This window comes from Anabas testudineus, chromosome 23 (assembly GCF_900324465.2).
Source record: "Anabas testudineus chromosome 23, fAnaTes1.2, whole genome shotgun sequence".
Classification (NCBI taxonomy): Eukaryota; Metazoa; Chordata; class Actinopteri; order Anabantiformes; family Anabantidae; genus Anabas; species Anabas testudineus.
In genome coordinates this window covers 4894792-4917351 of record NC_046631.1, presented here as the reverse complement: position 1 = coordinate 4917351, position 22560 = coordinate 4894792, and the positions used below count along the sequence as shown (strand labels likewise).

Here is a 22560-nt window from a genome sequence, read left to right as displayed (position 1 = left end):
TAAGAGTGCTAGTGTTTGCAGCTACTTTCTAAGCATATTAGCTGATAACTCTGGTGGTCAAAGACAGAAATAACTCTCTCACAAATGAAAGTCCTGCATCCTACAGTACTACTATATGTAATTTGTCAGTTTTTTTCAGTTTCATTTCAGAACAGTATATGTTTATTAGTATTAGTTTATTTGTTATTAGTTGCATGCATTGATGTGAAAATGTTACAATTGCAGCTGACTTAAATTACTTTCTATACTGATCCAATCATGGATTGATTCAATCACGGATCAAGTAACAAGGTGCGTATTGAATCATTTGAGATAGAGAGATACTTACCCCCACTAAAAACCTCTAAACCTACCTCTCAGGACATTTTACTCAACTAAAAACTTAGCCGTATCTTAAATAACTTCACCACTCTAATGCTCTGACTTTAACCTTATCTGGCACTGAATATACTTTATCACCCAAACTAATCAAGACAACAAGCCCCTCTTGTCTTCAGCTGTATCCTTGGCACATTTAATTACCATCAACATAGTACAAATACTGTATTGTGTGCTGCTTTCAAACAATTATTACCACATAGTATGTATGTAGCTCTTACCAAATTGCTCCTTTTTAGCTTTTTTTTTTTTTCCTCAGAGTTTCATGGAAAGATTTCTGGAGAGAAGGTCAGAGCTATTAAAAGTGTCTTCTCCTGGCTTGGCATTTCAGCTGATCTTCTCTCTGTTTTACAGACAAATGGTTACTAGCTGCTTACGGGGTCTCATTATGGCAAAAGAGACCCTGTGACATGGTAACCCAGGATGATGATTTATATATAGAAGACAGCAGTCCAATTTTAGAAGCAGAGCGGGCATGTTGACATTATTATTAATATGCAATGTGAAGTAGAGGGCCTCTGTGGAACAGGAAAATGTACTCTTGTACTTTCACTTACTGCTTCACTTTGTCTGACACACATAGCATATTGTGGCATGCAGGGGTATTACACACTTCCAGTCCCCCCCCCCTCCTTACAGAGTGAGTAAAGTGAGTGAGTAATTATATGGTCACATAGTCAGCCTATGTATAAGTTAATATACTGTCATTGCAGTTATATAACACTGGATATTTTAAGGGAAAACACAGATCTTATGAGATGTAGTTATTGTTAATAACTTATTTTAAAAGAGCTCTGACTGTATATCATGAACTTACAGGTACAGTCAGAGGCATAACAACTGAAGCACGGACACGTATGTAGTTAAAATCCACAGGGCCATTTCAGATCTGACCTAGAGTGACCTGCAGGCTGTACACCTTTCATCCAGGGGCAACTGCGATGGGCTCCAGCTGTTATTCACTGTAGCTGCAGGTGATCTGCCATTCTATCTAAGCCAGCTGGGATCTACTGCATGATATGAGCTACACTCTCAGAATAGATTGCCGTAGATGGACAGAAATGGTGCAAAAGTGTTGCGAGGGAATGCAAAAGTAGCTCTAATAAAAATTCACCTCTCCATATACTAAATACAGTATATGGCACTGTTAGTAAGAGCACCCACTATTATTGCCAGTGCTGTAGCTGCAGGAGGTGCTGGCCGTGAATGTTTTATTAGTGTTAGTGGGAAGAGATAAAGAACCAGAGTGCAATATTAGATTAGGTGATGAGAAGGAGAACCTGAAAGTTAAATTCTTGTAATATGAATCCCCTGCAGTCTGTGTGATCCAGGGATCGCAGAGAGAAGGGGGATGGGAGGCAGGTGGTACACAGTTTCATTGCACACCCCTGCTTTTATCATTTGCTTTACTGTATGGTAAAAGAAAAAGGATAGCATTTCAACTTTGTGATTTAGGTTGGAGAGTTTTTTTTAAGAAGCTGCTGTGAAAGTCTTTTTGTATGTATGTAAATGCTATTTTTCTTAAGTTTTTGTTTGTTTTAAGAAGGATTTTACGTGTACCTGTGCCTGTTGTTTTTATGGCTAATTTTGTAGGCACTTAAATGCACGCAGGTATTCATTCATTTATTCCTCTTTACATGTGCACAGTCTCATTGCCTGTCTTTCTCCAATATTCATGTTCACTTTAGTCAGGGACAATGGGCTGAGAGGAAACACCACTGATGCTGCACTTCAGGCTTAGAAAGCAGTGATACCTGAAACTACCTGATGCTAGCAGCTGACTGACAGGGGACCGAGTGTGTGGGGGAGGGGCAGGTGAAGGTGCGAGAGATATGGGGGAGAGGGATGAAACAAGAGACACACAAAATGTTTCTTCCTACACATTGTTGGGTGTTGACAAGAAAACCTAAGACTTCATCAGTAGCAACAGTAAACGACTAAAAAGCATCTTGTACAAAAGGAAACCTGTTAATACAGAGAATGGCCTGGAAAAGAAACTGTTATGAAAGAATGCAAAAAGAAAAGCAAAAAATTACTTACAAGCAAACTGTATTGTATTAACATTTGAGATCTTGATCTCCAGTCTCCTCGTTGTGTTTTGTAGAGGAGGAGCTGAGGAAGCTGCGGGAAGAGACCAATGTGGATTTCCTGCGGCAGGAACTGGAGAAAGAGCGAAGCAGGAGGATAGACCTGGAACAGAAGATGAATGAGGTGCTCAAGTCCAGGTAAGACAGGAGACAGACACACAGACAAAGAGCAGAGTGAAGTGCAGTGATGTGGGCAGAGGAGATGAGGAATAAATGTGCAAGATGGGAAGTAATAACAAAGAAAACACAGGAAATGGTGACACTGCACTTCGTAACAGTTATCACGGGCCACGTGTGTGTTTGTGTGTTAGTTCCGGAGCTACCAAGGTTCCTGTTATAAATAGAAACGTCAGCAGCTTGGTAGGCGGGGAAGTCCACAAGGAGATGTGTGTGTTTTATGGGACATGGAAAGAGAGAAAAAACAGAAACGAATCATGTGCTGGTCTGTGTTGCCAGGTGCATGCTGTGACACAGTAGCTATGCTGGTGTCAGGAAAAGCCTGCGTCTCTTGCTATAAGCTACACCACACACCACACACACACACACACACACACACACACACACGTATTACAGCCAGAGAAACGCAGCCTTAAGAATGTTGGAGACAGTTCAAGGTTTTGTAAGAGGTGAGCCAATGTGGGATGACCTGAATGTTTTACTCAGTTAATCCTTTGCGAGAGGTATCTACATGAAGCTGGAGAGGTGCATCTGAGGACAGCAGACAGTAAACATTTGTCCTGTCACTAATATATCCTCAAGTGTTCTTGAGCAAGGCAGTGAATGACTTTGAGAAGAAATTAGAAAAGCTGGACTTGAAATATTTATGCGATTTACTGCTTGTTAAATTGGAAATAATATATGTCTCAATGTGACACAGGTTTGGTGTTCAGAAATAATAATAATAAAGTACAGTACATGTCAGTGTTTGCTTTTTTAGTCTCTCTTTTAGGCTCTTTTCATTTTTTCTGCGCATTTTGCTTGTCCGAAAATATTCTGTTCATGCTGCCACTGGCTATGACACAGTATTGCTAGGATTCACAAGGAAAGAGACTAAAATTGCTTCTCGTCTATCTCTTTGTAACTCTTAAGACAGTTGTTGATTTATCCAGTGCAGCAACTCCGCATACATTAACAAGGCAACTTCCTCAAACGTGTCTGCCATGGTACTGCAGCCCTGACAATAGAGAATTGAGATTGAGACTCTTGACGAATCTTCACGCTTCTGTTTCTCTCTCCCCCTCAGGTTGGAAGACTCTCCTCCACAGCCTCCCCGAAAACAGCAGTCACCCTCAAACAATGGAACAGGTAACGCCACAGAAAAAGGGGGATGGAGGGTTCGGGGGGGAGTGGCAGTTCTGGAGGACATACAGGAAATGAGTAGGAAAGGAAGACTTTGATGTGCTCCGAATGTGGGAGCAAATCAATAGGGGACGTGGGATGTAGGATGTGTGTGGTGGAGTGCTTGATAGGAACATAGTGTTTCGGAAGTGTTCATGGGTTACTGTAGGGCATACAACAGAGGGTGATGACAGTGAAACACAGAAATGCACACAGCATTTTTTCATATGTGCAGTTAGTTGAATAAATATCAAGCTAGCAAGACATGTAATTGTTCTATGCAGGTTAATTACTTCTCATTGCACTACAAATGTCTGTGTCTGTGAAATGAGTCAGTGAGGGAGGGGAGGGGCTCACTAGTGCAGTAATATTTAGTATTCAGGTGGACTTCCAATGACCCAATAGTGTTTGTGTGTGTGTACTTTAGAGAGAAATGGAAGGAGAGACGGAGAGGCTAATTTTGGAAAATGGGTTATGATTGTAGATCACTTTATCTAGTGCAGACAAGCCTGAACTCTAACTAGTATCAGAGGTGTGTGTGTGTGTGTATGGGTCTCGCTGTTTGTTCAGGATGGATTAAGAGCGAGTATTTGGGCTTGTTCTTGCGGATAAAAGATAGAGCAAAGTGATAAAGGAGAGAAGAATAGAGTGTGTAAACTACACATCTAAATGGCTTCAAACAGAATGTCATAAGCACAGAAATATGGGTTTATTGTAAATCTATGGCAGGAATAACAGTCTTGCTGGTCGATAGCAGGATAAATGATCTTGCTGGAACTTTGACATAATTACAATTTCTTGTTTTTTCTTTTTCACAGTATCTAATGACAGGGGTCTTTAATATGCACTGCATGGCTCTTTATATACCTAATGCAAGGTTGGCTGGCATGTAAACTTTTCCAACCTAAAAGGAGCACAGCTACCGAGGCACTGCATGCTTGAGTCCATGCTCCTTGATTTTGGAAGTATAGCTATAGGTTGCTAGTAAACTAGTTAGCAGAGCATGCTAACATTGGCCTTTCGTATGTGCCTCCGTTTATACTCTCCTGTCTGTTCTCTGCAGCGGATAAACAACAGAAGGAGGTATGGAGTTCTCGGCTGCAAAAGTGGCTGTACGAGCGCTTTGGGGTTTACATTGAAGACTTTCGCTTCCAGCCGGAGGAGAGCACCGTGGAGACTGAGGAACCGCTAAGTGCTAAAAGGTGGAAACTGCTTCAGAATAGAGTGTCTGCCTGCAGTATTGATTATTTTGTTCTAGTTCAAGGAGATGTGGAGTCAGACAGCTAGACAGAAGCTCCTAACTGCTATACTGTATGTACAGTATGTATGTATTTCTGACATGTGCCACATGTGATAAGGTGCAACATGTTGGTTGCTAGATGTGATGTATTTAGCCTTTGTTTAACAGACAGAGAGGACAGGAAGTTAGAAGCTCTTTTCTCATTTATATTCTCACTTGTTCCTTTCTTTGCTTCTGACTAAAGGCAAATGAGTCATTCTAAGCTTTTGAAGGCCAAAGTTTCACCACCTCCTCACACACTGTGTGTGTGTGTGTGTGTGTGTGTGTGTGTGTGTGAGAGACTGCACGCGCTTTTATATTGTGTAAACGTTATCACGTACATGTGTTCTGACCTTAATTTTTTGGTGTTTTCTACCCAGGTTGACAGAAAATATGAGGCGACTCAGTAAGTAATTAAAACATGCACAAACAAATACAAAACTATGATAGAATCAGGGCCTGTTAGAATGTTAACTGCGCTAAGAGAAATGCTGCAAAGAAAATACTGATCAATAGTTTAATGAACGTGATAAACTACAGAAACATGAGTGTTGGTAGCCCTAAACCTCCCTTAAACACTGCCTCTTTGTTCCTTAAGCAGTAATAAAGTGGATTGTAGTGTTGCTTTAAGAAAACAATTGTCAGTTAGTCTTAAATGCGTCTTCAGTCTTATAATGACCCATTCAGCTTGTTTAAATGGAGAAAGGTTGTCATTGTGTGCCCCACACTGAACACAGAGAAGAGAAAGAAAATGCAAAAGCTGTCTAATGAGATAAGGAAGGAGATAATTGCCAGGGTAAAGGCTGCAAGACTTTATCTAGGCAGCTTGGTCTGGGGCCATAGTTACAAATATACTTAAGAACTTAAAACAGAAGGAAAAAGTGTCAAATATTCTTTCTGCCATGCTTCATAAAAAACTGTTTAACTGTGTAATTCCACAGTTCAGTACTGCGTAGTTCACAGACTTTTGACATGTTTTCAGTTTTTTAAAATATTAAATGTTTTTAGAAGCAAACCAATGATTATCCTGTACTATTTTAGATTTAGATTATTCAGTCTTTCAAGAAACAATGAATAAATGCCCCTACCTGTGCTTTAGAGCGAGGAGCCAGACCTGTCACCAACTTCTTAAGGAACCTCTCCGCCTTATCTAATTGGCACTCCGTCTACACCTCAGCTATTGCCTTCATTGTGAGTATACATTTTCCTGCTCATAATTTCTAATTATCATAAAATGTATACATCCAAATACACTATTAGATTCTTTCATTACATTTGAACTTTATAAACTTTGCTCTGAAAGAAAAGATCATGTTAACCTTTTGCACGCCGCATTATGTTTCTATTTGCCCCAGATTTATATGAATGCTGCTTGGCATGGCTGGGCCATTCCTATGTTCCTCTTCCTGGCTATCCTGCGCTTGTCTTTAAATTACCTCATCGCCAGGTAAGAACATTTCATAACTATTCAGTAGACAGTTATTTTGCCAATAATATCAGTAGTTAGTGTTGTGGCAGCAGGTTGTAAAGATGTAGCTAGGAAAAAATTTTAGGATTGGAGGGGAGTAGTTTATTGGCCTAATTTCACCCAAACAAAACACCTGCTAAAAATGTACAATATTCATGTTTTTCCTATTTTCCAGAGGTTGGAGAATCCAGTGGAGCATTGTGCCTGAGGTTTCTGAACCTATGGTAAGATTACTTCAAACTTCTTCTTTCTCAGCCTCCAGTTTCTGTTTGTCAGAAGGAACCATGAAAATCAATCTTATAAACTTGTCTTCATGAACTTTGTTTTTTGCAGGAACCTCCGAAGGAAGACTTGACTGTGTCTGAGAAGTTCCAGCTTGTACTTGATGTTGCACAAAAAGCACAGGTACAATAAGCATTAAAATTCCTCTCATATAGTGTATATATATATATATAAAACAGTATTGCTTAAAAGTCATTAAACTCTCTTTACAGAACCTTTTTGGTAAGATGGCGGATGTTTTGGAGAAAATAAAGAAGTAGGTTTTTGTATTTTAAACATTACCGTGAAATATCAAACTAAAGCACATAAGATAAACAAAATATTAATGTAAGTTTGTTTTCTTTTTTCTCCCTCTGTATGTGTCTCTGTGCATGTGTCAGTCTTTTCATGTGGGTGCAGCCAGAGAGCACAAGGAAACTTTACATCTGTTTATGGGTGACTTTCATCACTTCCTGCGTCATGCCATACAAACTGATGGGCTTTATGATTGGTAAGACATGTACTCACACACACACACACACACACACACACACACACACATACACACACACACAAAACTTATTTACCCTTCTAAAACAGCTCAGACTGTATTTGAATGGATGCAAATCACTTGCACATCAATCCAGAACAGACCCACACACATTTGATGCATTCATACAGCACTGTAACTGTTCTCTGGGTGCAACTGCAGGCTGCTAGCATGCATCTGTGATAATATTAGTTTCAGCTAAACAAATAATGCTGTGGGTTCAAATTTCTTTTGTAGGTGCTTAGAGCTGAAATAGTTGTTGACAATGGTTTTGTTCATTCGGCTAGCTAAATATACTTTTCTGCTACATTTCTACCATACGTGGTAACCAAAAACACTGTCATCTGCAGTCAGTTTGATGCAGTTGTACACACCAATGTTGTCTAGCAAGGGTCCAATTACCGGTACTGTCAAAGCGTTGTCTCTTTCAGTAAATTTGTGGTTTTGCAATAAAAACATTTAAAAGACACTGGTCTGGCTCCAGACTTTTCAATTGCCAACCACATGTTAAATGTGTTGAGTGATTCAAAAAGGCTGTTTGGGGAAACAGTTTATCAATCAGTGATTGATTGTATTGCCACAATCAATAGGTTTGAATTAGATACACTTAGCAACAGGAATGTCATGTAGCGTGCTACCAAGCTGACTACCAAACTGAGAGTTATTCTTTTTATAGGTGTATACTAGTTCAAAAAGCTGGCTCAGTTTTTGCATTGAATGCTTATTTTTAAATGGTCGTCTGTTCCAAACACGCTGTATGAACATACAGGATGCATTTTATTAACACTTGAAGAGAGCAGGGAATTAGATAAATGGATCCATAAATACATTTAGCCCCAGGTTTGAGTTGAGCTTCTTTCAGATAAAGGTAAAAAAGCCCAAAAACAAAAAAAAAAAAGGAGTCAGGACACTTTTCACAACCTTTTCCAACTTTTGCTTTATAAGATTTTGTTCATTGTCTCTCCTTACATAAGAGCTTTATTCATCTTTGTTCCTGTGCCTGTTTTTCCTCTTGCCAGGCCTGTACGCTGGTATCAAGTTCTTCATCATAGACTTCTTGTTTAAGAGCTGTCCAAAGCTGCGGGACAAGTACGACACACCCTACATCGTGTGGAACAGCCTTCCCACTGATCCCCAGCTTAAAGAGAGGACCAATGCCACTGTGTCGCGACGGGTAAGGAGAAACAAAGACACATCTTTATCACCTCTTTTACTGCCGCATCTCACATGATCTAGTTTAACTAACTCTGAAATAAAACATTTACACAACTTAGTGTGAGTCATATCTTAGACAAAACATGCTTACAATAGTTTGCACATTTACTCTATCCTAATCATGTTGAAGATGTCCTGGCTGTTAATCTGAAAACTTAAATTTAACCTGGTCTAGTGTCTTGGAAACACTAACTTTGTAGAGGCTCCAGGTACAAATACTTTGCAGTTGGGTTATAATTAATCAAGAATCAACTGCATTGATGCCTTTGGGGTCCACAACACAACAGAGAAAGTGATGTGCTACATCTACTGTTGGAGTGACAGAGTAGTTGGAGATCATATTCAGCTGCAGGCCAGGCGCAGTCTTTGATGTTGGCAAGAGTCCACCTACTGAAGTGTCAGTCTACATCCCACCACTGACCCTTGTGTTGGAGCAAAGAGAGAGGAGAGATCAAAATATTATCTCTCCTATCAATAATACATCAAAACGTAGCCAGTCACTGTCATGATTTGCCGTCTCTGCATGGATACCACACAGTTTCTGCATATGTTGGTTTCAGTGTGTCAGTATGTGCTGTGTGTGCGTGTGTCTGTCTGTCTGTGTCCTTGTCCTCTGTGGCCTTAGTCACAGGTGTACTCTGTCATTTCTCTCTCTCAGCTCTCTGGCATTGAGAAGGTAGGGACTCTGGTGTGTCTCCCTTTGGTTCCTCTACTGTGCTTGGGTGTGCCGCCAGCTCACCTTAAAGCGTGTTTGTGTATGTGTGCAATCTGTGACACACCTTGAGACTGTCTGTCAGTGACTGTAAACAGAATGGATCAAAATATCATCATAGTTTATACCTGTAATTTCATAATAGATTTTTAGTCATTTCTAAAATTTCTTTCCATATATGAACTTTATCAACTTTTGAGTAACATTTGACATTTTTGATCCACTGACATAGGTGCTCTGTGAGAAGTACTGCATTAGTATTTAACAAGTAGTTCAAATACATGCTGTAGAATATTCCCCTAGTGCCGAGTAACTTCTTTTTAGCTCATTAAATTGCCTGTATCCCCCATTGTATGTAGTTATTAACCCTCTAAAGTATGTGCTTTAAGAATTTGAAATGCTGCTGCTTCATAACCTAAGCTTGTTTCATAATGTAACCATTTATTTTAAGATGACTTGACAGCAAAAAAATATTCCAACTTCAATATGAAAATCAAGGTACAGTTGTGGACCTGTGTATATATGACTAACCTGCCAGCTGTCTTTACTGTTATGGTATGTATGCTTGATGAATGACTGCCCTCTGTGAATGATGAATGACACTCTGTGCTTTGCATGTAACATCTAAGCCTGCTGCAAAGAAGTGCACATGCAAAAAACTACATGATGCAGCAGTAAAGGTTTTTGAAGTATGACCACCTGTCTCCAATATGCGTGGAAATGTGGATCCCACTGGATGGTACCCCATAATGTGCAAAGATACTGATTTAGATATTTCTTCTGTTATCATCACACTTTTCTTTTCCTCCTCTCTCACATGCCCTTTTTGTCTCTTTCATGACCATTTTTGTTTTAATTCCATTTTCCTGTCATCCTGTTTTTTTTTTTTTTTTTTTTTTTTTTCTTCTTTAACCATGCCCCCCTCCTCTCCTGCCTCTCCTTCTCCACTATCCATTTATCTCCAGGTTCAGCCAGTGGTCTCTCGCAGCAGCCTTGCCGCTGTTCCATGTGGGGTGAGTAGAGAGGAGGAGACTGGACGCTCTCACAGCACCAAGAAGGGAGCTTTTCATGAGATCTTCAACCTGCCGGAGTCAGAGCGCCCTCTGGCGGGTGAGGACGCATACTGCACCTTAAATAAAACACTATGTACCTGTTTTCAGTGGCACTAAATGTACTAAATCTTAGCCCATGTCTCACTTTTAGCTAAACTGAATTTCACTCTTATTAAGTAATAAAATATGATAATATTTTTGGATAATCTCAAAACAATGTTGTACATCCAGTATGTCTAGCTCTTAAGAAGATTTTTTATTAATAATGTTTAATTAAGGTATTATTATTATTATTATTATATTATTATTATTACTAATACTGTAAATAATATACTCAGTGTTTTTTATCCTGTGTGTTCATAGTGTGTGAAAATGGCTGGAGGTGTTGCCTAATAAACAGAGACAGAAAAATGCCCACAGACTACATCAGGAATGGCGTGCTTTACGTCACAGAGAAGTAAGTGCGACATATGCTCTTATGAGGGCATGTTTTGGTTGTGACTACAACTATCTTCATCTTGCTTTCTAAAGTTGTAGTTAGGTGATTACGTGCACAGTATATGAGTGGTAATAAATCTCTTTCTTTCCCATTTTGAAATATTTCTCTCCTTCTAGTTTCAAATGTCCTCTGGATGACAAACATGTTTTTTTAGTTCAGATGATGTCATCTGGTTGGTCAGACTACTTAGGTTGTAGTCTTGTCTTGCTGCTCATCCAGAGCTTCAGAAAATCAGTAATTAAGTTTTGTTAAATGCACAAGCTACACCAGAGGTGCTTCTTGTTACCTTAACATTTTGCCTTGTTGTTTGTCTTGTTTTTTCTGCCCTCACCATCCTACATAAGATGTGAGGAACAGATGCACAGAAAATATGCAAGGAGATAGGAATCGAGGAATGTTTTTTGAGAAATTAAACATCCGTCAATTGGATTTTGATCAGAGCACAGCTGATCAGATCACTGCTTGATTGGCCTTTAGTCTGCAGGTGAAGTTTGCTTTAGTCTGCCTTTGCTCAGATAACGTGATGCATTGTCAAAAAAAAAAAAAAAAAAATCATAGAGTGATGGTCTCTCTTATTCTCATTCATGTCTTCTCCAAACAATAATATGAGAATTTGGACCTTGATTCATGATCATAAAGCAGAATGATTTCCAACATCCCTGAGAGAGTGAGAAGCAAGATGACATGGAATAAGGCCAAGAGAAGCACACCAAACCTCCCCTCTTTCCTTCTTTCTCTGTGTCAGTCAACAGTGCATCAAGTAGGACAGGTCTCCTCTGGAGAACGTCTCTGATCTTTAGATGTCAAACTGCCAAGAAGTCCATTCACTTTGTCTGTTTGCCTAGCAGGCTTGTTCAGTCTAAGCTGTTTTCTTTCTCTCTCTGTCAGTTATCTGTGCTTTGAGAGCTCCAGCTCCAGATCCAGCTCCTCCAAGAAGAATAAAGTTATCAAGCTGGTGGACATCACAGACATACAAAAGGTAATCAATATTTACTAATGTATGAATTGTTTTGTAGTTGAATATACATAACATAATTTTACCTAAATTTAAAATCTCTCCAGTGAACTGATGAATATTAATATTTGTTTTGATTTAATGATAATGTGCCATTTAACCAATAAACACACCTATTTCCATCTTCTCCAGTACAAAGTGCTGTCAGTCCTACCAGGAAGTGGGATGGGTATTTCCATAGCCACTCCTTCCACCCAAAAGGTATAATATCATAGTTTAGTACACTGTTAAACTTACTTAGACTGGCATAGATTTTGCATCACATCAATTTGTTGGCAGCAATATGCAAAAGGATATATAAGGTCATATATTGTTTACTGTCACAACCTTTATGCTTTGCTGTTATTCTGCTTAAAAGCTGCAATGTACGTATCTATAAATAACTGTCTCCTCCAGCCATTGGTGTTCGGTGCCATGATCCACAGAGACGAGGCCTTTGAGGCCATCTTCACACAGTACATGAAGATCATGACCACCACCAAACCTCCAGGCAGCACGGAGCTCTAGACAGCCTGCATCCCAGCAACATTTCTCCACAGTGGGGCTAAGGTCTGAGGCAGAGAGCCTCCTCAGTTTCTACTAGACTGGAAGATACTTTGAAACACCACACTCATCTGCTCTATGAGATGGGCATCAGCTTCGTCATCAGTGGTCTTTGGCCAGCTTTGATTGGTGGATTTCCTGTTTGGGTCACGCCAGAGGGGAAACGTGTACGTGTGTCAGCTACACATGCTGTAGGGACTTAGTTACACACTGTTTGTTGGTGTTGAATAATGGACACAGTCCACCAACTGGTTCTGTGAGGAACGAGGATCCATGTGATTTTTATCAATCAGCAGAAGGCTGGTGAGGGGGCTGGTTCTCCTCTTCCACCTGACTGACCAACTGACTGGCTGACTGGTTTTCTGACTTCCATGTTTCGGTGTTTGCATGTGTGAATGTGTGTGGGCAGAAGTTAAGGTCTTACATTGCATCCAGTGGCTCTGTTATTCTTTTTATTCCTCATTCAGTGGTCTACTGTGGTAGGAAGTTTTAAAGTGCTCAACCTGGCTGCAAAATGAATATCATAAAGCTACTAGAAGATGGTTCTTTTAACTGCCAGACATCTGTAGGAACACATATGTAAGTTTAGCTTTATAAATCAGTGCAAATTTAGACATAAAAGTGACTGACTGGTGCCTGATTGACAAAGCCCAACGATATTTTAGTGAGTGTTCATTTTTTAAAATGTGTTTTAGCTGTGAAAACGTCGAGTCAACATTTGACTGACACAGAGCCTTTGTTAGTTACATTGCTGCTGTCTAACTTCTGGATTTTGGTTCATTTCTAGACACATTTAAACAGCGATGTGCGTTTTGTCGAATAAGTACATGTATGCCTCATTCAGCATCTGCTTCGGTGTTTGTAAGCGTGTATGTGGAATGTGTAGTGAACCTTTTTCTCTCTCTCTTTTTTTTTTTTTTCTTTTTCAAAAATGCCTTTCTTTTGAAAAATGTCTTTGTTGTCTTTGTAACAAACGGCCTTTGGGAAGCGCAGTCCCAGAGCTGCTGATCATGTCCCAAGATGAGAGCACAAAACTGACTGCCATTTAGACGTGTGGCACAGTGGAGATGGTAGCGTCCTGTGTCTAAGCTTCTGTGTTGCTTTCAAGGCACAGTCTGTACATACATAGTGAGCCTCTCTTCATCCAATCAGTGGTATTCTCCCTGCACTTTATCACAATGTTAACTGGAATTCCTTACATTTTAATCCATTTCAAATGCTCCTTACTTCATGCAGAATCCACGGTCAGTGTTTGCAGATTCAAAGCTAAAAGTTATTGTTCTATGGTATTTGTCTTATGTCTGAATACTTGAGCCAGCACAGGTCATGTCCTGCTGGTGTGGGTGCAGCACCAGTGCTGTCAGAGCATGTTGTATTAACACAGGATTGATGTCTCCCATTGTTACTCTGACAGACAACTTTCAAATTGACCACAAAAAGAAGATACTTTAACTTGAAAATGAACGCAGACAGACTACTTTCATGCCAAGGCACCTTCACATTATTCAAGTTAATGTATTGCTGTATTGCAGCCTTTAGACTTCAATCTGGATTCAATCCAAATGCCAGGATATAAAGAAATAGTTATTTAGTTTTGTTCATTTCTTGTTTTTTTTGTTTTTTGTTTTTTTTAAATGCCACAGTGAGTAGATGGAAGTCTGGCTGCTCTTCTACTTGTTCATCTAAATAGTAGTAGTAGTTTTTAGCAGTAATATGGACATCAGCAGATAAAGGTCTAGACTGAATAGCATATATCACAGTTGCTTTATTTTAAGACGCCTTTCGTAAGAATAAAGCTGGTCTTTACTCTTGCAAAATGGCTTAACATGTAGAAATACAATGCCAAACTACACCAGACACTTTACCGTGTTTTGTGAAAGGAACTGGAGCTCATGATTTGTCTTTAGATTTTAGTACGAGATACAGTAGAATAGCTGTTCCACACCCCCAGCTCCTGTTTACTCTACGCCCTGCAGCACAAGCTTTAGTTTCTTTGTAAATCTTATAACACTGATAAGCAGGGGACCCTGACATTTGAATATCCACTCATATTTGGGGAATTGTTACTCCTTTGTTTAACAATCCTTAATCACACTTAGGTCAACTCTCCAAAGAAAACAAACAGTGGATCATTTTCTATTGCGTGTCCTCGCACTTCAAATGTCAAGGTTTCCCTTAAAGTCTTCACGAGTCGATCATTATCAGCTCACATCAACTGAAGTGGATATGAAGTTGCCAGAGACGCAATGGACCAGTTCAGAAAACCACAATGTTATTTTTAGTTCAGACTAATGAAGGATGGGAATATTATTTGACATCCATTTGTATGATTTGGCCTGTTAATAGGCTGCCTTCCCAGACATGGATTTCTATTTTTGTTTAGGAATAAAGTTGATCCATGAACGGGTGAAAGCTTGTGGATATTAGAGCAGGTAAAACTCAGTACAGTAATTAATGCTGTCTCACTGTGTGATTGGAATGGCTTGTCATAGTCTTAAAGCTTTTACCTAAAGCCTTTTCTAATCTGTTAACTCTGAAAAGCGGCTTGTGGGGCGGAGGGGGGGGGGACTAGGAGCTCCTAGCAAGGCTGCACTCAGATAAAGCACAGAATGTATCATGTTCTTAATGTCTAGGATTTCATTTTTTTTCTTTTGCCAAATCTTTCATTTTCTGTCTGCCATATTCTGCCTACGCTAATGTTTACAGAAGGTTGTAAAAATGATTTTGTTTCTTCATTTTTTGAATTGAGTAATTATTTTAATGACCCAGTTTGAATTCCTTTCACTCCGGAGTTATGAAGACTGGACCGCTAAAGCTGTTCTTGAATTACATGTCGGCTCTCACTGGCTCTGCACATCTCACGTGACTGTCTCTGCTCACCTTTAACCAACAGGAAACCATAGTGACAACAAGAGCAGTGTTTGAAACCTCATACAGCATGTAAATGGTCATATCCAACATCACAGTACTTGGTTACAGTGTAGTGTCAGTTGCAGTAAAACATCAGATTCATACATGGCAGAGATGGTCGTGGTGGACTCGAGTGGCAACATCTGTGTTTTTGACATTTAGTTTGTCCGTTGTGACTCGATGAACCTTTTGAATATTGTAGACAAATGGAGGAATGGAACAGAAGTTCGCTTTGCATTGTTTTTAAAAATGAAATTGTGTGCACTATTGGACTTGAATGCACTTTAAAACAAGGTGTCCAGCAATTAGTATTACAAATGTGGACGGGGAAGGGCCTATGAGCATATCACATTAGTCTGACCTGATCGCTTCTCATGTATTTGTCTTCTCGCGTACGACTCACGTACGTCTCTGCAAGAGAACGAACTGCCACACTGAGCAGGGACGATGCATCCTGCTGTAAAAACAGGGACAAGGTCAAAAACAGTGGTGTTGCCTCACACAGTCCCCTCCAACCGAGGCTGGTGTTGCTGTTGTATTAAATCTGTAGTTCCTCTAACTGTGTGTTAATTTTACTTAAGGATTTTCCAAAAACCACTTCAGGTTTTCAAAGTGATCGGCGTTGAGCGTACAGTACGAGCTGTACCAGGGCTCCTGTCTCATTCTGGACAATTTACAAAGTAGTTAATCTGACAAAATGATTGAAGTGAATTTAAAAGGTTAAATAAAGAAATAAATGTCAAGGATTGAGTCCTGTTTTATGGACTGAGGCAGTACTCACATTTGGTACAAGCAGTGAATTGCAAATTAAAGCCCAAGTGTTACCTTGGAGACACTGCAGTCATTAAAACGAGTAATTAATTTCTTATGTGTGAGGTTTTTTTTTTTTTTTTTTTTTTTTTGTCAATAAATTTGTATACAAATCATTGACATGTACAGTGAAGAAAACACAACCGCTGAGTTTTTAAAAGACATGTCTATTGTAAAGGATATTGTGATGTTTTTTTTTGTTTTTTAATTTAAGTAAATGACTTTAAGGTACTCCGCTTGTGCCTCTGTCTTTTACTCATTCAGTGCTTTTGGCTGTTCGCTGCAGTACCTGTTTACAGCCACATGAGGCCACTATAAGACCTTGTAGTAAGACGAATCACCTGGGGGAGAGATTTGTCTCTCTCCTGCTGCCGAGAGGTCAAAGGTCAGGAATAGGCGCCTGATGTGCTCACTGGAGGACATTTGGGTACATTATTCTCGGCTGATTTGACGTGCTATAGATTCCCACTCGATCTCACTTCATTACTGTGGTGATTCGATGACGAATGAATCAATAATGAAGTGGATGAAGGAGTGTTTGCGCTTCATCTTGTGACCTCGGAAAATTCAGGTAACGATATTTTAGACCTACCAACCTAAAAAATAAAAATTGTAGGCTGCCGCCTCTTTCACAGTCAATTCATCTTTCTTCTTTTCCTCCTATTTGACCATGTGGCCGTGGGGAGATATGGTCATTTGTCACCCTCTTCAGTGACAAATGCAACTTTCAAAATGCTTACCTGCCTGACGTGGACACATGAAATTATAGCTACATCAGTGGGTTGAGGCTATTATAAGGCTCTACCTCTGGGGCAATTTGGCCAAAATGGCACCACTTCAGCTCTGTTTTCAGGCAGTGGATGACCATCTCCATATGCCAGATTCAAGCTGTGAAAGACATGCATTGTGCAAACAGCATGTAGCCATAGAAAAGAGCTGTCAAACAAAAAAAAACAAAAAAACATCCCCATGATGTGTTTTTTGACAGAAAACTGAATAAAAGCTGTAAAGAAAAAAAATAAAATGACTTTTTAGTGTATATCGTTTACTGATATGTACTGTACACTAGATTTCCCCCCAATCCAAACGTGCTATCAAAGAGCTCAACACCAAAAGTCAAGATAACAGGTTATTTATCAAACTTCACAGGACCAAAAATCAACTTATGCTCACAGAAAAGAAAAGCAACATATTTCCTGCAGAGGACCTGTCAAACCTCAAATGATGTTTTTTTTTTATTTTTTTAGTTTCTCCACCAGCTTTTGAGAAGGTGCCCCATTCACTGATCTAAGTTGATGTGTGAATTTGACTATATATTCCTCCCGTGACGCACAGGAGCTCTCAGTTTCTCTCTTTGTTCGTAAACGCTCTTGTGTCAGAACGGAGCAAAAGAAAGGGTGTCGCGAACTTTCATACAGTTGAAGGCGGGTTTGAAGTGGCACTCTGTAAATGACACCTCCGAGTCGTTCAGAGGCTTCTGCCTACCCCGCTGCTTTGCTTGATGGATTCGGCGTATTTTTAGTCTGCCCGAAAGAGACATCGGCAACCGTGGCACCATTTACCATTTGTACACAGACACAAAAAATGGTGACGTGGTTTGACAGCTCAGCTCTGTCTCCTTGTCCGTGCCGAGGTGTGTGTGTGTGTGTGTGTGTGTGTGTGTGTGGACATGTACTGAAGCTCACAAAGGCACAGTGACAAAGAATAGGCACTAGGATTGTAGCATCTGGAAAGTTCACTGGTTCAGGCCTGTGTGTGTGTGTGAGAGGAGTGGATGGTCACTAGCTGTGGTGGTTTGAGGTGACCTCTGGTTCTCTGTGTGTGTGTGTGTGTGCTGGAGTGGAGAGGACAGGCATTTGGCTGCTCGGCCATCAGTCATTAGTTAAATGTTGAAATGATGCTTCCCCTAAAGGATAGCAGACCATTCTGGCCATAGCTCTCCCCTCTAGCAGCTGTCAGCACCCAGTGTAATGACTCACACACACACACACACACAGTCAGTCTATTGTTTAGCATGATGCATCTGCTTGTCTTACCCAAGCACCCATCATGGATTTTAATGGAAATGATTCTAAATTATAATACAAATAGAAACGTTCATACTGTGCGTGTGCGCAGTAAAGATCTACAATAACCGAATTAAAGGAGCAACAACAACAAGAACACAATCAAATGAAAACAGGTCTTCTGGTTGACGTGAGCGCGCAGCATCATCATTTGTCAAAATGTGCACACAACTAGGCATCGGCTGTCAGATCTGATGTGGAGCAGAGCACCACAATCCACGTGCGGAGTGAGCGCGCAGCTCGGTGATGCTCCTGTAATTGAATCCTCACCTAAAAACAACACTCGGGCACAGTGGTAACAACTCTTTGTCTTTGCGGATGATGGGTCTTTTATGTAGATCCGGTGTCAGCTCTACCCTCCCAGTGAACCCTCGGCTCGCCTCCACGACGAAGACTACAAAGCCGCGTCGGGAGGAAGCAGCTATTTCTGTCTGCAGGGGCCACGTCGTCTGTTAATTCACAAAACACAGCGCGCACTGTTTTCTACAGCAGCCAAATGAGGTTATTGAGGGTGGGTAGGGCGTTCCAGGGGAGGGAGGGGGGCAGGAGAGACAAACACAGCAGCCATGGAAAAACTATAAAAGCCTCTGGCGGGTGATAATGGCTAATGGAGGCATTGTCCATAACTACAGGTAATTAGAAGTTAGTCAAGCTGTGTGTTTCTCAGCACAGGGCTGCAGCTAGGATTTTAGAAACACCAGAGTGATGAGTTGAGGAGGCCCCCCCCACCCTCACCCAACACTCCCGCCTGTTAGTTGCAGACAACCTCCCCATCCCGAGTCGCTCTCCTCTCCTGCCTCATAATAGAAACACTAACATTAGCGCGGGAAAAGATGTAAAATGTATGATAAAACCTTCTAAAAATGTAAAACGCATATCTTATGTGCGACAGGAGGACGTGCCATCAAATATTAAACTGCAGTATGAATTAGGAGGAACCATAATAAAGGAGAGGCACTTGAGCTGCCTGACGCTCCACCCTATCTCTGTGATGTATTGGACATAAGTAGTTATGTTAATGAGGTCATTAATTAAGCTGATTCCCATTCATTAGGAGATAATTCTATGTCAGCATACTTGTCTCCGCGTAATGGCCGCTATTAATGAGCGCTGTGCATCTTGACTTACAGCAGTTTGAAGAACATCATCGTTCTCCTCGCTGGTGTTTTATCTGACTGTGTGTTTTTAATGGACAGAGGATGTTGTAGACCCCCCCCCCCCTCCTTTAGACAACTTCTTGACACTCAAACTACATTTAATTTGCAAAATAAGTAACAATAAGAGGAATAAATGGGGCTTCACCTTCAGCCGCAGCTGAGCAAGTTATTTTAGGTGATCTATTAGTCATGTATGTCCATTTTAATAAACTCATCCTCTACCCCCCTCCAACCCTTCTGTCTCCATCCTCATTGCCTGCAGCGCTGGGATGCTAAAAGTCACTCAGGGGTCGGGGAAACTTATTCGCATTCATGTGCTGCTCCCGTTTGTCGGGAACGAGAAGTTTTGACGTACAGGAGGGTGCCAGCTTGGTTCATGGGAACATTTGACGTGCCGGTGCCAATTAGGTCCAAAACCTTCCCTCAGGACTCTCTCTCTTTCTCTCTCTCTCTTTCACACACACACACACATGCACACATAAACACTCCCGACCTTCCCCGAGGCCTCCAGCTGTTTGCTGTATAATGAAGGCTCGGAGAGCGCAGGAGTCTGCGTGCTGTTGCTACCTGGACCCCTTCGGCTGCTCAAAGCATTTGATCTAACAGTGGTACCACTGCAGTTTATGCCGCAACATGAATTGGAGATGTGTCTAGGATCAAATAATCCAGGCACATGCTAATGTCTCTCTCAATCAACACCTAATATTTGAAAAGTTCTGCTCCGGTTTGTTTGTGCTTTTCACTTCCCATCTCAGAATTCCCTTTAATGAGGCACTTTTTGTTTGCTCCGCTCGGCTGTTATGTTAAACTGTGTTTGCCTTTTGTCTGGTGAGTCTCATCTCGCACTGTTCTCCCGACACCGCGTGGCAGTAACGCTCTCTCCATATTTATAACGTGTCGGATACACACATTTGGGCCTTTTGGTCCAGATTTGACTGACTCTGTGTTGGTTGTTCATTTAAAGAAGAGACTCAGTTAGCTGCTTACAGCTGAAATGAATAAGCAATAAAAGACACAGTTGTTATTATCAGATATTTAATGGACTTTACTCTCTGCCAGCTCCCCAACACATGCAAAGCGCCCCTAAAGACATGCTCCACCCGACATGTTCAGGAACATTTCGGATCCTTCAACCTTAAAGTTTTGTGTCACTTCTGCAAAAGGTTTCAAACCTCTGACCTTAACTAACCAGAGCTCTCCAGAGCCTCTGCTCTGCAGTTTAAATGAGCTCGAACCTGAGTGAACCTGCGGCCCCCCCGCTGAGAGGAGGGGGCCTCCCATGAACGCTGGCAGAGAACTTTACTTATTGCACAACAAACTCTTCTCCTTTTAATCCTACATACATGTGGCAGACTATATTTCTTCTCCCTGTCCCCCTCTGTCCCTGCACTATAAGCACAGGTACACATGACTAAACACACTCACTCTGCTTACACACACACACACACACACACACAGGAACACCACACACAGTGTAATTTGATGACTTTGGATGCTAATGAGCAGTTGTGGTGTTTACCCGACACGCATGGAGGGTGTCGCATGGGGGCAACCGCCGCCTGCTTTTAATGATGTTTATTTGGCACACGTCTGAGGAGCGAAAGGGGAGATGGTGTGTGTGTGTGTGTGTGAGTGACTGGCAGATGTTTAAGATGAGGGAGGGGAACGCATCAAGCTGATAACTCCCGCAGATAACCGAAGAGTGTCACGACCCAGCGTTCCCCGAGTGAAGAAGCACGACCGCCACTTTGCTGTTTGGAGTTGCTTTTATTTTTTTAAATGACGTGTTCTAATTGTCATCCTCTTGTCTTTCTGACTGCTGAAGCATGTTTGCCTCTTTTGAACAGAGACACATTTGTTAGGTAATCAAAGGGCGGGCTTCAACTTGCATTCATAAAAAAAAACAAAACAACAACAACCCTGAAGACAATTAGCAGCACTGATGAATAAGATTAAGAGTAAGTTGTTTGTGAATGGGAACCATCGCCCACTTTGCCACTAATAACCAGTGTGGCCCAGTATTTGCTTTTTGTTTAATGCAAAAGCTCAAAAGGTTTCTCGAATTTATGTTCAGGTCAAAGGTCGTGGTTATCTGCATGACTGTCGGCTGTGAAGAAGCTTCTTGTTTGAAGCTCATGATGGTGCCGCTGTAGTGCCGTTAATATTTAACGCCTATTATGGATTCTGTCCTATTTATGTTCTGTTCACATTACATAAGATCTGTGTGTGCGTGTGTGTGTGTGTGTGTGTAAACATTACATCACAACTCTGCAACAAAGAGCATCTCTCTCTCTCGCACTAATTGAGTCCTTAGACTCCTCGCTTTTATTTAGTTCCACTATTGGGTCTGGCCACAGGCAGAACATCCACTCGGTTCACAGCAGGTGGTGAATCAGAGGGAGAGAAACAGGAAGTTCTGCAGTAGGAACAGAAGAAAGAAAGAAGTGAGTTCAGATCCTGAATAATCAGGTGAAAGTAAAACTCACACTGCACTAGGAAACTAAATTGGAAAGGAGGGACAATTCATTTTGGATGTAAGGCACACTCTCCATGTTGGCGTGCTCTCACCTCCCATTCGTCCTGGTTTCCTTTCCTCCATCCTGACACTTGGTTATTTCCCAGGCTTTTTTGCAGTCTTGGTTTTAATTACACAACGTCTTCTGAGTGGGAGGCCTGCGCTGCATCGCGGAGCTAGAGGTAATCATGGTTATTCATGCCGCATCCAAGGGAAGGGAGGAAGACGGAGGAAGGTTGGAGTAATTGAGTCCGTGGCAGAGACACGTTCGTCTGCCGAGGCCAGAGGGTAATGAGCACAAGTGTTGTGTTGTGTTTGTGTAACCCAGTAGATTGTAGAGTTCTGAATTCCACAGTGTTCCTAAACGCATCATGAACAGGTTAGCACTACATGCTCTCTGGATTCTGCACATGAAGTTTGTCCACTCCCACCAGGACCGTAGACCACACAACAGACAGGTGAGCAGAAAAAACATCATTAAAAGTTATAAAAGTCAAGGAGGACATTCTTGAATGGACATTTGCTGCACTAGAGTCCATAGAGCTGGAGCTGTAAGTGAGAAGAGTTACTGAATATAAATGAATTGAAAGAGACAAGAGAAAAACCCAACAGGTTTCTATCAATTAAGTGGATTATCCAGGTGAGTTAGCTTCAAACTAGCTGGTTAGCACAGGTAACTTTATTCTAAGACAGTTAAAATGTGTG

The 22560-nt window shown here is 41.1% G+C and overlaps 1 protein-coding gene across 2 annotated transcripts in view; it reads left to right on the top strand.

The window, feature by feature from the left end:
• gramd4a (GRAM domain containing 4a) overlaps nucleotides 1-16209 on the top strand; it is a 38080-nt gene extending 21871 nt beyond the window's left edge. The window contains exons 3-18 of one of the 2 annotated variants that reach the window (XM_026362880.1): nucleotides 2483-2603; nucleotides 3709-3770; nucleotides 4867-5005; nucleotides 5463-5488; nucleotides 6182-6273; nucleotides 6438-6529; nucleotides 6726-6774; nucleotides 6884-6955; nucleotides 7045-7088; nucleotides 7213-7322; nucleotides 8381-8535; nucleotides 10254-10398; nucleotides 10704-10797; nucleotides 11728-11818; nucleotides 11987-12055; nucleotides 12251-16209. In XM_026362880.1, the coding sequence (XP_026218665.1) occupies nucleotides 2483-2603; nucleotides 3709-3770; nucleotides 4867-5005; nucleotides 5463-5488; nucleotides 6182-6273; nucleotides 6438-6529; nucleotides 6726-6774; nucleotides 6884-6955; nucleotides 7045-7088; nucleotides 7213-7322; nucleotides 8381-8535; nucleotides 10254-10398; nucleotides 10704-10797; nucleotides 11728-11818; nucleotides 11987-12055; nucleotides 12251-12361 (1472 nt within the window). In that variant the 3' untranslated portion in view covers nucleotides 12362-16209. The remainder of the gene's footprint in view (nucleotides 1-2482; nucleotides 2604-3708; nucleotides 3771-4866; nucleotides 5006-5462; nucleotides 5489-6181; nucleotides 6274-6437; nucleotides 6530-6725; nucleotides 6775-6883; nucleotides 6956-7044; nucleotides 7089-7212; nucleotides 7323-8380; nucleotides 8536-10253; nucleotides 10399-10703; nucleotides 10798-11727; nucleotides 11819-11986; nucleotides 12056-12250) is intronic. The other variant, XM_026362881.1, reaches the window with a different exon arrangement.
• Nucleotides 16210-22560: the final 6351 nt, after the last annotated feature.